Source organism: Dicentrarchus labrax, unplaced genomic scaffold (assembly GCF_905237075.1).
Source record: "Dicentrarchus labrax unplaced genomic scaffold, dlabrax2021, whole genome shotgun sequence".
NCBI classification, from domain to species: Eukaryota; Metazoa; Chordata; class Actinopteri; family Moronidae; genus Dicentrarchus; species Dicentrarchus labrax.
In genome coordinates, this window is record NW_026136721.1 from 32,910,435 (window position 1) to 32,925,502 (window position 15,068).

The 15,068-nt window shown below is 42.1% G+C and overlaps 1 protein-coding gene across 3 annotated transcripts; it reads right to left on the reverse strand.

Annotated features, from left to right (window-relative positions):
• Positions 1-357: 357 nt before the first annotated feature.
• Positions 358-14,881, reverse strand: tab1 (TGF-beta activated kinase 1/MAP3K7 binding protein 1). 3 transcript variants are annotated; one of them, XM_051384403.1, is made up of 11 exons: positions 14,804-14,881; positions 13,340-13,479; positions 12,518-12,671; positions 11,293-11,388; positions 10,343-10,451; positions 7,284-7,400; positions 5,722-5,833; positions 3,961-4,105; positions 3,385-3,598; positions 2,505-2,658; positions 358-1,035 (listed from the first exon to the last, which is right to left on the reverse strand). In XM_051384403.1, exons 1-11 carry the CDS (start codon positions 14,834-14,836, stop codon positions 813-815), a joined length of 1,497 nt encoding a protein of 498 aa, XP_051240363.1. In that variant the 5' UTR covers positions 14,837-14,881; the 3' UTR covers positions 358-812. The 3 variants fall into 3 exon arrangements, with proteins under 3 accessions (XP_051240363.1, XP_051240362.1, XP_051240361.1); XM_051384402.1 differs by having other exon boundaries at positions 3,406-3,598; positions 10,343-10,478; XM_051384401.1 differs by having other exon boundaries at positions 10,343-10,478.
• Positions 14,882-15,068: the final 187 nt, after the last annotated feature.

The following is a 15,068-nucleotide window of genomic DNA, read 5'->3' on the forward strand; positions in this document are numbered from 1 at the left end:
TACTTTAAATATTTAAAATACCATATTTTGTGTCATTTATATTGCAGACGTCATTCAGTGCATTTGTATTCTGTAAGTGCTTCTTTATATACTAGTTTCTTATGTGAAGTAACTGGTGAGAAAAAAGGATTAGCTTGTGTTTACCTTCCCTCCCAAGATAAACACTCGTGTACTAATAGTTTGAACCATTCTAGTTTGTTTCAAAGCGTAGCTGTACAGAGGAGTTCCTCTTTTTCCGATCAGATGAGTCAATCTTCCGGTCTTGTGTGGTGTTGATATAAAGAGAAATCCAGAGAGCCTTTTCATTCATTTGGAGATATACATTCATTAGAAATTAAAAAAGTACTTTCAAACGCATCCATTCATTTCATTTTAAGGCCTTACAGTATGTAATCATTCTCAACTCCACAAACCCTCAAGTCAATGAGACTCCTGTTTGCAGATACACATTTTTACATCCGACAATAATGGCTACAATCTAGATTACATATATTTACAATCACTCACAACCAGCATCTATTACAGAGGAGCAAACATCACTTCACACGCAACACCATTTTCTCAGTGTTTCAGGGTTATTGCCTGCACGCTGGCTCCGCCCACTGTTTAACAGCAACACCCTGAGAACCCCAGTCCTTCCTCCATGCGCCTTTAGGTCACTTATTTTTAGTAATGATACAATAATAGCATTTTATCAGTCATCCCAACCACCTCTTAAAATCTTTGTTCCTCTGAATCCATGTGCTTCCTTGCTGCTAGAAAACCCAGTCCATCTCTTTCAAACTAGCACCCAGCACCCGTCCTTGGCCTTCTTACTGGGGTCCCAGTCCTCCCTGGGTGCTCTGGCCGTCGCTGTGGTCACTTCCCCACAGGCGGTAAAACTGACTGAAGTCCACATAAGGCGGGACCCTGCCCGTCTCATCGGGCTGAGCTGCCTGGCTGCCCCTCTGGCGGAACAGGCTTCCGTCTCCCGAGCTGGAGCTGGAGCTCTGCGTCTGGGTGTTGGTGGACTGGAGGGTGGCCGTGGGGCTCTGACTGTTGGGGAGAGTGGAGGAACAGAAGTGGGAGGAGGAGAAAGGTGGTTGGTTGGGGAGGGTGGAGAGAGAAGAGGAAATAGGCATGAGGGTGGGAATAGAGGAGGAAGAAGTGGGGGCGACAGAGAAGAGGAAGGGGTCCATGTAGGGGGTGGAGAGACAAAGGAGAGAGGTGGAGAGAGGGAGAGGACGAGGTGGAGGAGGGGTGGTCGAAAAGGAGAAGAGGGAGGTGGAGAGGGGGAGAGGAGGAAGAGGAGAGAGGGGGTAAAGAGGGGAATAAGGGAGTTCGATTATGGGCTGTAGGATGTCGACGGAACTTTGGCAGGTAGCGGGGTGGAACGTGCTACAGGAGCGGAAAAAGGAGAGGCAAGGACAGAGTGTAGGACACAGGATGGATATCGGCAAGTCGGGGCCCACGAGGAAGAGAAATATAGACGTGAGTCAGACAGTGAGTGACAGGGAAATGGAGAGGCAATCCTTGCGGATGAGCTCACAAAAGGCAAAAGCGGAGAAAGAAAATGCAGCAAACCCAAAGCAGCAGCCACGAGTGCTACTCATGTTCACTCGTATTACACGACAGCTAGTTTCAAGCAGGTAACCTCAACAAGCAAAGGGCACATTCCAAACATGCTGTTGGAAGCTGTCAGTGATTCATGTTCGTTATAAATGAGACATGCAATTAACTTGGAACAAGAACAATTCAAATGACATGTTAAGTTCAATCCAAAGTAGCCTTTATGGGATGCTTTGTTGTGATTACTGGCAATGATGTGGTCCAGACAGTACTCTGCTCTGTACAGTATCCATGCAGTTATAGGAGTTGGACTTGTGAACGTTGTACTTCTACTGTTTACCTCGTGATTGTCATGATGAAAGATTGCCACTATGATAACCTTCCAGAGTTTAAAAGCCACTTTTAGTGGAGTATGGTGTATATGTTGCTTATGGGAAAGTTCAATATTGAATACTTTTACAGCTGTACTTGATCAGTCTTCTCTTTCTGGTCTGTGAAAGGGGCCGAGGCATGATCGACAGAACACCCAGCGGTGGAACAATGGGGAAGTGAAAACCATGCTCACACATAAATAAGCATAGCAGTGGAGGGACGCATGAGAGTGAAAATCAAGCTTACCTAAAATAAATATAGCAAGGGAGGGACGAGGGAGTCGAAAATCTTGCTTATCTAAAATATACCCAAAATAAACTCAACAGTAGGGAGGGAAGAGTGGAGTCAGAATAAAGCGCACACAGAGAAAACACAACAGCAGTGGGACAAGGGAGTGAACATCAAGTTTATGAAGCCACAACACAACAGCCGTGTGACAAAAAGCAAAAATCAAGTTCATTCAGAGCATGCGCAGCAGGAAAATTATGCAAAGGAGAAAATCAAGATTACCCAGAGCAGACATAAGAATGGGAGGGAACCAGCTTACCCAGATCAAGCTGGGACAAGACACAAACCAATCTTACCCTGGTGTTGGTGTGCCTTCCTCCAGGGTGGAGGCAGTGTTGGTTCCATTGGTGAGGGTACCTTGGGAGGGCATGACCAGTGAGAGGGTGACACTGGTTTTACTGGTGCTCTGGCTGTTGGAATAGGGCACTGACACTGGGTAGATACGGCCACCTGAAAACAACAAACAAGTAAAAGGTTTTAAAAGTCATATTCAATTATTGAGCCGTGTTCATCTCGTAGCTGTTTATAAGGTTCACCGAGCAGATAAGTTAAAGGTTGCCATTCAATTGTTTTGAAATGAAAATGTCTAAAAGGTACACCGATGTTGTTTTTCATACTTTTCACAAGTATTATTATCAAGAAAAAAACACTGTGCAGCGTCAGAATAAAATGGGTGTCTTGGGAACCTGGGGTAAATTGGATTTTTTTTTCTGCCTGGACTTTGTTATTTTAGCTACATGGTATTCTTGGCTGCACCTCTCAAAATCTTTGATTTCTTTTTGTAAAGGCTGGCTGCTCAGATGTGGATAAACTAGCATTATTTTAAGATTTCTTTTGAAGTGTAGCTCTCCACTGGTGTTAAGTTTTCAGTGTGGGACTAATTTTAATCCATGCCTGAGAAGCCAACCCTAAGAATTCGATATAATCCAAATCCAACAGGATTTTGATGCCAATGTGGTCCTATGCTACGTGAAGAAGGGTTGTGAGTTGACTTTGTCTTGAAGGGTTACAAGCCAAAAAGGTTGGAAACAACTGATACAAAGTGTATTTTCCACATGCCTCCAAAACTTTAAAAGTTTTAAATGGGGAACTTTAATAGTGTGGCTAGTGTGGAGGTCTGTTCATTTAGCAGGTGTTCCATGGAATGTGAACCAATCCCAGAATTCCCATTCATACCCTGTGTGGGCGTGAGCGCACCGTCAGCCAGCGTGTAGTTGAGCGTGCGGATGAGCAGGGTCATGTCCTCGTGCCGAGAACAGTAGGTTGCCCTCTGACGGCCGGAAACGTAGACGTCGTGGTGCAGCCGTTTAATGCGGTCCACCACCGACTGAGCCGCTGCCTCCAGACTGCTTTGCTGGGCCAGCTCTGCTGCTACCATGGCAACAATTTCCTACAATGGACAACAGAGGAGACAGAGCAGGTCAGAGAAATTAGATTGTGTTGTTGGAGTTGAAGAAAAGAAAGAATGGAGAGTGAGAAGAGAAGAAGCAAAAATTAAATATAATACAATAAATGTGGAAAGAAAACAGCAATGGACATTGAGACTAAGGACAGACACAGGAAAGGACAAGACAGAGGGTAAAGGCATATTTATAAGAAAGAAAGATATGATATATAGTTTGAGTAGGTGATGTGCAAATAAAAGAAGAGAAACCTTAATGCAGATTAAAAAAAAAAAAAAAAACACCAGAAAAACAAGCGGAGGGAAAATGGTTCAGGTGGTAAAAGAATTGTCAGGATGAATCTGCAAACCTGATTGGCCTGTTCGGGGCCGTGGGCGGACTCAAGGGCATTGATGAGACCCTCTGACATCAGCAATAAGAAGCCTGTCACGCTGTCTAAAGACTGGCTGCCGTGAATCTCTGGCTCTGCAATGATTGGCCTTGTCTTCGCCGCACTGATGGTGGAGGAGGACAGAAAGATATGTTAGTAGATAATATCAAAGAGAGGAGGGGGGGGGGGAGAAAGAAGGAGGAACTGAGATGAAAAGAGAGACATAAGTGCACCTGACCTAAATACAATAAACCCAGCTAATCTCATACATCCAAAGAATCGCTTATACTTTGTCCACATCAAATTTCCTGCACTCTCTTTGATGGCACCAAGGAGGAAATTCTATAAAGATTCTATTGTGTGTTTTATTGAGGGTCATAATTGGAATGACGAGTAGATATCTGAGCCTGATTCGCTTGGCCTGGACGGCAGACAGGAACAGGAAATGAGAAGTGTGAGAGAGGGGGCCCAGGATCATGGAATTTCAAGAGGCTCAGCTGGGGTAACAGAGAGGCTGGAACAGAGTCAGATCTGATGATAAAGACCATAATATGGAGACAGAGCCTCCACTGTCCGGGTAGTGCTGAGTATACACACACACACACACACACACACACACACACACACACACACACACACACACACACACACACACACACACACACACACACACACACACTGACATTGTGTGAAGTGCACTTGTTCCTAAGTAAGACGATCAACACCACTCCCCAGTCTGTATGCAAAATACAATCTATATGTAGCAGGCCAATAGCTTAGCCTAACTTCACTTAAAGACTGGAAATGGGGAAAAGCAGCTAGCCTGGCTTTGAACAAAGTTTAACAAATCTACTTGCAGACACCTCTGAATGTTAGTTATATCCGTTCTGTTTAATCTGTACGTTAACAGAAAAACAAAGCTAAAAACACTAACAGTACTTCCTGGAGTCTCTGCAGGTTGCATAATAGTGACAACAAGACTCCAGGATTTCACTGTATCAGGCCAAAATAAATAGTTCCAGCACATAACTCCCTGTCAAACCACAACTTGTTTTATACAAATTAAACAAATAAGATAGGCCAAGATGGATTTTGTTACCTTTGGACAGAGCCACACAAACTATTTCCTTGCTTACGGCCTTTTGTTAAACTAAGCTAATGCACTGCTTGCATAGCAGCAGGAAAAACACAGGTGTACTTAACAACAGCAACAATGACAGTGAACAAGAACGCACAATGGCAGGACCTCCCCTACGTGGAATGCAGGAAACATTAATACCTTTGTGAGTTTCTTGCTATGACATGCCCAAATGTTGAAAAAAGTTCAGTAGGCGCGTCCTAATTATTTGAAATGTTCTTGCTCCTCGTGGCACGCTTGACTGTCCTCATCCGAGCTGCAGTGGTCCCAGTAAAGCAGAGCTGCTGTTGACTAGTTTACTACAGTTTTCCTTCAAACGTAACATCGATGACTCAACGCCGAACAGACATAAGTGTGTTCCGCTTTGTTTGTTCCTGCTTTGAAGTGTCTTATTGCGCGAAAAAAGAAAACGCAACCGAGTTTGTGTAGGCTATCTGAGTGAGGGGCTAAAAGACAATTACACACTATTTCCAGGGTATTTGGTCATTTTAATCAATTTCCATGACTGGAAAACAAGTTTCCAGGTATTCCAGGGTGCATGGGAACCCTGGATTATTAATAGAATATGTGTATATGATGTGGTGTGAGCATTGAGACTTCACCTGAGCAAGTCAATTTCATTGTAGTTGAACTTCACTGGGTAGTCTCCGAGCCTCCTGGTGCTGCTCTGACCAGCAATCTGCCCCGCCTGCCTTACACGGGCTGAATCCACACCTGTGTAAAAAGGGGAGGAGGAGACAGGAAACACATTAAAGATAAAAAGAGGTGGAAAGTGAGGACATACAGACATGAAGAGGAGTTTGCGGACTGCAGAATAATGACAGGCAGAGGGTATGGGGGAGACTGAGAGGAGTAGGAAATTTTGTATGGGGATGGAGAGTAAAAAGCAATAAGACAAGAGCAATAAGTAGAAGTGGGAGAAGGGGGCGGGAGACGGAGTGGGGAGGTGTGTTTGGGGGTGGATGAAAATATGAGGGGAGAGGTCACCTTCAGCTGGGTTAATGGAATGACTGCCATTTCGTTTAAATCATTCGGAGAAAGGCCTGAACAACAGAATAATTATGTGACTCCCAACTGGAGACAGAGTGAAGGAGAGAGAGAACAGAGAGAGACAGCTCTGCCTCCTCTTCTAACGGTGCGGTGTGAAATGCTGGGAAACAATGCAGCTAATTCACTATTACATTCATTACAGGTGCCAGGCTACACCTAATGCTTCTTCTGCAAAGCACACTAATCACAATATATGTATTTCCGGTTACATACACGACCCTCATTGCTGGCCCATTAGCTTGGCTGTCCACTGTTGATAGATAGCTCCAAGTGGGCGTCTACGCTAGCTAGTCCTTACCAATGACTGTATATCCTGTACAGACAATGAACCTAATGTAACGTATGTCTGAATGTACGTATAGTACAATGCTCATCTGATTTTTATTTAGTTTTTTAAACCAATGCGACCAACATACTGTCAGAGCCACAGTTATTTAACAAAGCAAAAACTATCAGACAGAATATTCAACTCGACAAACAAACACCTAATCTTAATTAATAATTGTTATTTAAACTTTGATCAGTGACCATTTTCTTTTTGTTGTTGTTAGGATTAATTTCATTCTTGTAATTAATTCTTGTATTGTTCCCAGAATGCCCTTGCCATAAAAAAACAACAGCAAAGTGAGCAGAGCACAAGAGGAATGAGGTTCCAGTTGAGAACCAGTTCCAAATTGTCCGAAAGATCAGAATAATATGCCTCTGAGCTGAGAATTTCTTCTATTGGTGCCGCAAAGCAGCATGTACGTATGTTACAATAACAATAAACCTTTTCTTTTACTAAGAAAACCTATATGAATATTTCATCCATTTAAAATTATGACAGACAGCAGCTAGCTAGTTCTCAGGCTACAGCCAGCTCAACTATTCAGACTCAGAGATAATAATAACTGTTCCCTTGACACTCAAAACCTGTGTAGGCCTACGTATTTTCCACTCAGAAAATCAGAAATCAATAATGGAATTAATAAAAAATCTGACCAAAAAATAATAATAATTCCTATAATAGTTTAGATAAATCTCAACTGAAGAAGTGAACCAAACAAACCCTGGTCAGAGTGTCTATGTATATGTGTTATATTCTGTCATCTTCATATGTAAGTGACTGTCTCACCCAGAGCAGCCAGTCTCTGCAGCTCGTCTTCATTGTCAGTGCTGTGCGGTCGGCCAATCTGGAGAACCTGGTTCTGACCATCGCTGCTGGACTTGCACAGCAGTGCTCGGTTGGTACCTGGAAACCCCGAAAAAAATACAAGAATTTACAGATGATTACACACAGCTATATTATAATTTTCAAAGATGAGACATTTTGCTTTTGAATTTTTCCAAACATTAATGATGCAGAGACAAAAATGAACTGACGTTGCTCTGAGGTGACTCACAAGCCCAAACCTACGCCAGTGAATCAGTGGGGATACTGTGCTACTTTTACAAAGCTAAATATTAATAACTGGATGATGAAGCCAGTTGCTGACACATAAGCTGACCAGGGACAGATCAATGATTAATTCACTTTTATATTAACATTTTTTGGGCCACTGAGCAGGAGCCTGATGTGCTGTGACACCACCTCCACGTAGAATAAGCTCTGTAAATGCCTGCAGTAGCTCCTCTTCTCATCTGCAGACAAGGCCATCCAATTAGCCACATTATATTGAATTTGCAGACAGGGGTCCATGTGCCCCTCTCTGTCCTCTCAGTGGGGCCCTGGGCTTCAGCCCCTGTAACTCCGTTTTAATCTGGCAGTGCTGACAGGACATGTTGCTTTTGAAGTGTAGTCTTTGGTAACAAAATACTCTATATAACCTCTTGGTAATCCTGGTGATAATCCTTATGTTCATGTGTGCAAAGCTGCAATTGCTACATATCTGAAAATAATAACCAACCATGCCTGTTGTATGTTCATTTGACCTTAACTGGCCCCCACACACTCCCAGCATATCAAATTATGGGTCATACGACCTTAACTGTCAAATATATTTCACATCAACACACAGCTGAAAGTGCTTTTAGAGCACACTTATGTTCAAACCTCCTTGGGATTCATGTTCTTTAAACTTTGAACTCTTGACTCTCAACAATGGGTCAGTGGGGAGACAGGCCTACTTTCTCCTCGCTACTAATTAGTACACCCCCATTTTCTGCTCTGCGCCATGTCCTTGAGGACAAAAGAAAAGTAAATCCCAGAGAGAGTGGGTGAGGGGCTCTTTTCCTTTGCCTGCTACAGAGTCTAAGATGTAAGCAAAAAGACAGAAACATCTAAAACATTGTATTTAAGGGATTTACACTCATAACCAGAGTTACCCTTGATTAATGGTTAAATCAAGCAGAAGTAGAAATGTAGTGCCCAGTAAAATGAAACAAGCGCCACCCAATACAGCAACGTGGGTTTAGTACTTCTATGATTAACTTCGATTCTTAAAGAGGAATACTTCTAAGGAGTGCCTGTGGCTCCTCAGGGTCGGTGTGTGTGTGTGTGTGTGTGTGTGTGTGTGTGTGTGTGTGTGTGTGTGTGTGAATGTCTCCCACAGTCTCATTTGAAATTCCTCACAGTGAAGGATCTAAAATGGCCTGTTGATTGGTGATGTAAAATATTAATACAAATGTCTCTTTTCTGTTCTGTGGCTTAAGGAGTCAGGTGGGAATCTGTCCCCACACACACACACACACACACACACACACACACACACACACACACTCAGAACAATGATCATGCTAATGCCCCTGCAGTTGTTGTCTGTAGGAGCTTCATTTGGCACCAGTGACTCAAAAACAATGACCTACATTGTAGGTATGTTTTGGATAAAGATATTCAATTTGATTTCAACATCTGTCTGAAGGCCACATAAAACAACTTGTGGGAGCCATTTTCTGGTTCTCTGTAGGAATAAACTTTTTGGACAGTATTAAAACACATGTTTGCTGTTGGAGCATTTCATTTCTTTCACCATCTATGTGAGACCTACTGATTTTGGTTAAGGTTTTTCAAAACAAACAAAATAATCTAGATTGTTATGTTTAATAATGTTGCTACCCTTCTTTTGGTTGATCTGCATCTATATGTGTGCATTTTGTGTGAGTAAGAGCACATGACCACAAAAATATTTAGCTGAATATTTCGTAACACTGCAACCTTTGGTCTCTATAATAAGTGATTCAGGAATTTAAACACCTTTTACTGTGTATAAAGTGTGTGTAAACAGTACCAGTTTAACAAGGTTGAGCATGGTGATCCATCACTATGGGACAATCCTTAAATGTCTCTTCCTCATAATATTAAAGTATTTCTAAAATGTAAATCTACAGTAAGGGCCTAGTACTTACATGACACCCCCGCCCCCCCCGTTACTGGCCACCCACCCAGCAGAAGTGCCCTTGAGCAAGACATTGAATCTCTAACAGCATAAAGAGTACTGCTTTGTAGCTGCTGTTGACCTCATCCTGCTACAGAAAGTTGTAGAAAATAAAATGCACAAACAACATAAAAGGCTTAACTGATACTTCAGTATCAGGATGTGAAATAGGCCTTAGGCATCCATGCCCAACCCAAATCCAGCCCTTACATGCTCTGCCTGTAGCTCATGCTGTGCATCGAGCACTAGCTTACATGCTACTAAAAATAGCACCTGTGTCCGCTTTGTAGAGAAGCAAAAGGAGTATGAGAGGGACAGACGACTTTATAAATGGGTTTTACTGGCTTAAAGTGGGTGCCAGGACCTCTGTTTTGAGAGCTGGATGAAGTCATGTACCAGTGTGGCATTACAGGCAATGGCCACACCACTTCCAAGACAGTAGTAGTATCAGAATAAGATCTAAGATTTGGAGTTTCAGGATCTTTTCAGTGCACGTTAGAATGAAATATCTTGCCTGAAGCAGGTGGAAATGGCCTATATGAATTTATAAAAGTCCCTATCTATCCTCAGTCAGTCCAATTAAATAGTCTGTGACTGGGATTTTCAAAGAGTGAAAAGGCCTTAACCAAAACCAGTTTAAGCCTGACATCTACTGGTGTAAAGCAGTTTCTTCAGTGATCATCTACTCTTGCCTGCTCTATGGCGGGAACCACATTTTACAGCACTACAACAAAGCTGAACAATTAGGTTAAACATTTTTAATGAGTCAGTATCAAGACAACTCTATCCTGTGTAAACGTGTGTGTGTGTGTGTCCATACCAACGTTGGCGATGTAGAGCTTGTTGTTGAGGATCAGCGCCACCACGGCCGTAGCTCCTCCTGACACCTCCTGCTCCAGCTCTTTCAGACGGTCCTGCACCTTCTGACTCTGAGAGGAATGGTGGAATGACACATTCTGACCAGTCGGGAGGAGACAAGGAAGACAGCGAAAGAGAGGAGGAAGGGGGAGTAGTGAAAGAAAATGTGGGAGGAGGGAGAGAGGAGAAAAAGGAAAAGAGGAAATAATCAGAAGGAGTAGGCAGATTGAAGGGAAAAAAAAGACAATGATAAATGATGAAATGAGACAAATGATAAAAAAAAAAAAAAGGAGGTGAGAAATAAAATAGTATTGACCAAAAGACATGAGATGAGATGAAAGGCGAGTGGAAGCAAGAGGGCGGAGTGGTGGAGGAGGAAGAAAGAAAACAGGTAGGAGGTGAGATGAAAAGGGATAAGAGATGAGTGAGAACACAGGAGATAGTGACCATGAAGGAGATCAAGACAAGTGTGAGAACGGAGAAACGGAGATTGTGACTTGATTTCCTTAATTAACCAACTCGAGCAACACAACGTGACTAACATCATTTTACAAAAACGCCTACAATGTTAGAACTGAATATAACACTGTGTGAAGTAGAGAAAAGCAGAGATTGAAAGAAGAGGAGATATGGGACGAGGACAAAAAGACGAAAGGGGGGAGAAGCGGAGGCAGAGGAGCAGGGAGAGCTGGATCCAGAGAAGGAAAAGTGAGACCGGCTTATCTAATGAAACAGGCCGATGAGCCCAATTAGAACATAACAAGCTCATTCTCCAATGGCTGGGCATTAGCTCACACTAATACCCAAATCTGCGGTTGCTATGGAAACCAACAGAGAACTCCTCTCTCCAATTTTCAGCTTAATCTGTCAATATGCTTTGCAGAGCGTGTGTGTGTGTGTGTGTGTGTGTACCTCATTGTGTGGTGGGAGGTAGTTGGACAGGTTAGCTTTCTCAGCCAGAGCATCATCTATCGTCTCAAAGTAGCTCTTCTCCACCACATCAAAGGCCTGCGACAACAAAAACATGTATCTGGATGACACAAAGCTGGCAACTATCCAGGTCAGATTGTACAGCACTTCAATGCAAAGCACAATCTCTAAATATTGTAGAAATGCATGTGAACAGGAGTAACTATTTTAGAGCTCCCTGGGTGATCTTTATCAAGGCGAAAACATCCACACTGCAGTAAACGATCACCTTGCCTGATCGGGTTAGCTTGTCAATGGAATGCTGTTTTGCATTTAACAACCACAAATGAGTCTGACCAAAACGTGATTTACTTTGATACAGCTTACTGTCTGCCGACTTCTGCAACTTCACACAGAGATAGTCGAGGTTTGCAGAGGTGAGAAAGTAAGCAGGTTTAGGGATGGAAGCGGGAACCATTATTGATTGTGCTTATCAGTCCAATTCTTTTTTTTCAATTTCCTTTTTTGATTCCTGTTCAATTTTCTGTGTGGAATAAAGTAGGCCAAAACAGGTTTTCAGCATCAACGCAACCGTTTTATTATCTGAATATAGTGCAGAATTACAGTCATTTGAGTTTCTTTGTGAAATGAGGCTATGCTTTGGACTGTTTCTTGTTGTTGCAAGTTTCCAACAGCCAGTTTGATGTCATTGTTTTGCCACTGTCAGAAACACATGCTGTTACTGATAAAAGGAATTAATAAACTCTGAGACAATGGATTGTACAATTTGGCAGCGGTTCTCGATTCCCATCCCTAAAGCAGGGGTTCAACTTCTTTCTGTAAAGCTCTTCTTTCCTTCATTATACAACTATTTATTTATCTCTTTTTGTATGTATAACCAAGTGCACTATGAATGATTGCCTTACCGGGGGAACTTTTTGAAAATGTATACTGTTACTGCCTTATTTAAACAGATGTCTCGTCTCATTTGCCTTTTGGGTCTGAGAAATAGATGTCAGATCCGCATTTTGTGTGTTTCTCATTTCATGCAGTAACTTGGGTGAGGTGTTACATTTAAATCACACGTCTGGCCTTAAAAGAAGGGACTTTAGAAGTGAGTATTTTAACTGATTTGGGTAAAAGTCTATTTCTCACTCTACCTAGAATATAAACACGTCATACGACTTGTTTTGCTATCATTATGTATGTAATATAAACACACGCAGACCTGTGTGAGAATCCTGCGGACGTCGTTGTCTGTGTGACTGGAGTTGAGCTGTCCTAGCAGTAGTTCAGCTGTCAGACACTGGGAGGCAAAACTGGCCACTCTGCTGCCATCATAGCCGTTAAAAACCCCATACAGGAAACAGCCATCCTCGCCTCTGATGGGTGGAGAAGAAACACAACAAACTCTGGCTTCTGTTTCGCTTCAACAGGGGAAGTGGGAGTTTGACTTTTTTTTTTCTTTTGAATAAAACATCCTTTATTTAAAAACTCTTAGGATTGTATTGTGTTCTGTGTACATTGGAGGGTTCAGAAGGGTGGGCAGCCTAATGCTTTTGTATTTGGGGTTATGTGACATGTCATGTTTGAGAACAACTAATCACATCATAGTCAAAACTGACAGTAACCAGACAATTTGCACACCCTCTATTTAAGTTACCTCCAGATTTAGTGTTTGTTACTAGCTACTGCAAAGCATAGCTGCCTCAATAAAACTCTTCATTGTGCTGACACTTCACACAGTACATATGAGAACTATCAAACACTATAATGGGCTGTATATGTAACGATGGCTGGATACATATGACAACCATGATGAGGCAAGCAATGTCGTGCACGTTCACAAGCAAAAAAATAAAAATAAAATCACAAATAACTTTGCACTGATGACAGCATGCATTGGCACGGGTGTAGCCACAGTCAACTTTCCATCTGAGATGCAAACAGTGGTTATCACCCCAGGCATGACATTATACCTTTTTTTTGTCTGAATTACTTTCCATGCTCTGTTCTTATTGAGAGCGTTTGTGTTTCCAGAGTGTCTGACCTGAACCTGAGGTGTCCATCCTCATTGGTGTGGCTCTGAGTTCCTTTACCATCGGGGCCGTAAACACAGTTGGGTGCAGTGCCAACCCCACACATCTGACACAGCGGCAGGTCATCTGTCCAGCTCTGATGCTGTTCTCTCTATATTATAGCACATGTAGTTAAAAAGAAAAAAAAAAAAGGTTGTTGTAGGTTAACTAATATATGAAAGCAATATTTGCTTAAATCTGCTTGGGGTAAACTACATTTATGGTTTAGTTCACCTCAGAAATAGAAATAGTGACAGTATGAAGTATCATGAAGAAGTGTGCTGTCTTTACAAACACTTTGATGAACAGTTTAAAACAGTAAGGCAGACATTCAGTTTTCACTATTATTATCTCTCCCAATTATTCTAGAAAGTGTTCCCTACTTTCTTTAGTGAGCAGGTTGTCTTATAATCCATGTTTTGGTGGGGTTTTTTTTTTGCATTGTGGTGTATGTTTTCACTGATAACTCTGTCCTGTATATGAAACTGTTAATAAGTCTGCCTGGCCGGGATTACCTTAAAGCATTACCATGCTGTATGTGTGTAACAGGCTGACACTACTAAGCACAAGTCTTTGATGCGTTATGGAGTAATAATGTGTATTTCCACGCAGTTTCAAATAATAAATAATGATTTAAAATTGCAGGCTGTATAAAGACACATATGCACATACTGTACATAACCACCAACTTAATGTGTATCAGTTCAATATTTATTTATATTCATTTCTATATAGACATACCTATTTTGTTTCTCTACTTGTATGTGCTTTATAGTTCTGTATGTTTACCAATCTTTGTTCAGCTGTGTTGTCCTTGTTTTTAAACTGTATTTAGCTGTTTCTCTCTATCTATCAGTACACTGAGAGCAGCTTAAACCGGAGTCAAACTCCTTCTACGTCTGCACACACAGTTGTCCAGTAAAACTGATTCTGATTTCCATAACTCAACTTTACATCCACCCACAGACCGACCTCCTCTCCGACCTGGGTTACAGAGCCCAGTCTGATTTAAAACGATATCACTAATATCACGAGGAGGAGTGAAACTAATAACAAGGTAGTTTAACAAACGCAAAATGCAAATGGTTCCTCTCAGCCACCATCTCTACAAAGTAGCTAGCTAGCGTTAGTTAACCTCGGGTAATTCACTGATGGTGTTAAAGCAATGCGGGGCAATGGTCACACAGTTACCCCCCCTCCTACCTTTACTAATCTCAGGTGAGCTTTGTTGATGAGACAAAAATTAAATCTCATTATTTTGAGATTAAAGTTGGGCTAGCTTAGCTGTTAGCAAACCACTTCTTAAACTCACTCGCATCTCTGTACGACAGGAGACACTGAACACAACAAACACCAACAAAGACGACCACCGGGGGAGAGACAAGAGACCAAAGTACTGTCAGTGAGAGGGAATAAAAGCTGAGGTTTTCACTCACGCTCTGCATCAAATTCCTACGCTGGGCCGCCATGTTGGACGGTACTCGTTGCGTTCAGGGACTCATCGTAAGCTCCACATTCCCAGTGTCAAGGTGGCTGAGAAGTACCTGTTATTACGTTAAGAGGGAAATAATTGATGATAGAATAAACATTATATTCCGTTTTATTCTGTGCCGCATTCTTCGTGGCTGTTATGATGATTCACAGTTACTAATGGGATCTTAGAAAGTGTAATACGCATAGTATTTTAGCAACTTTGTGCAA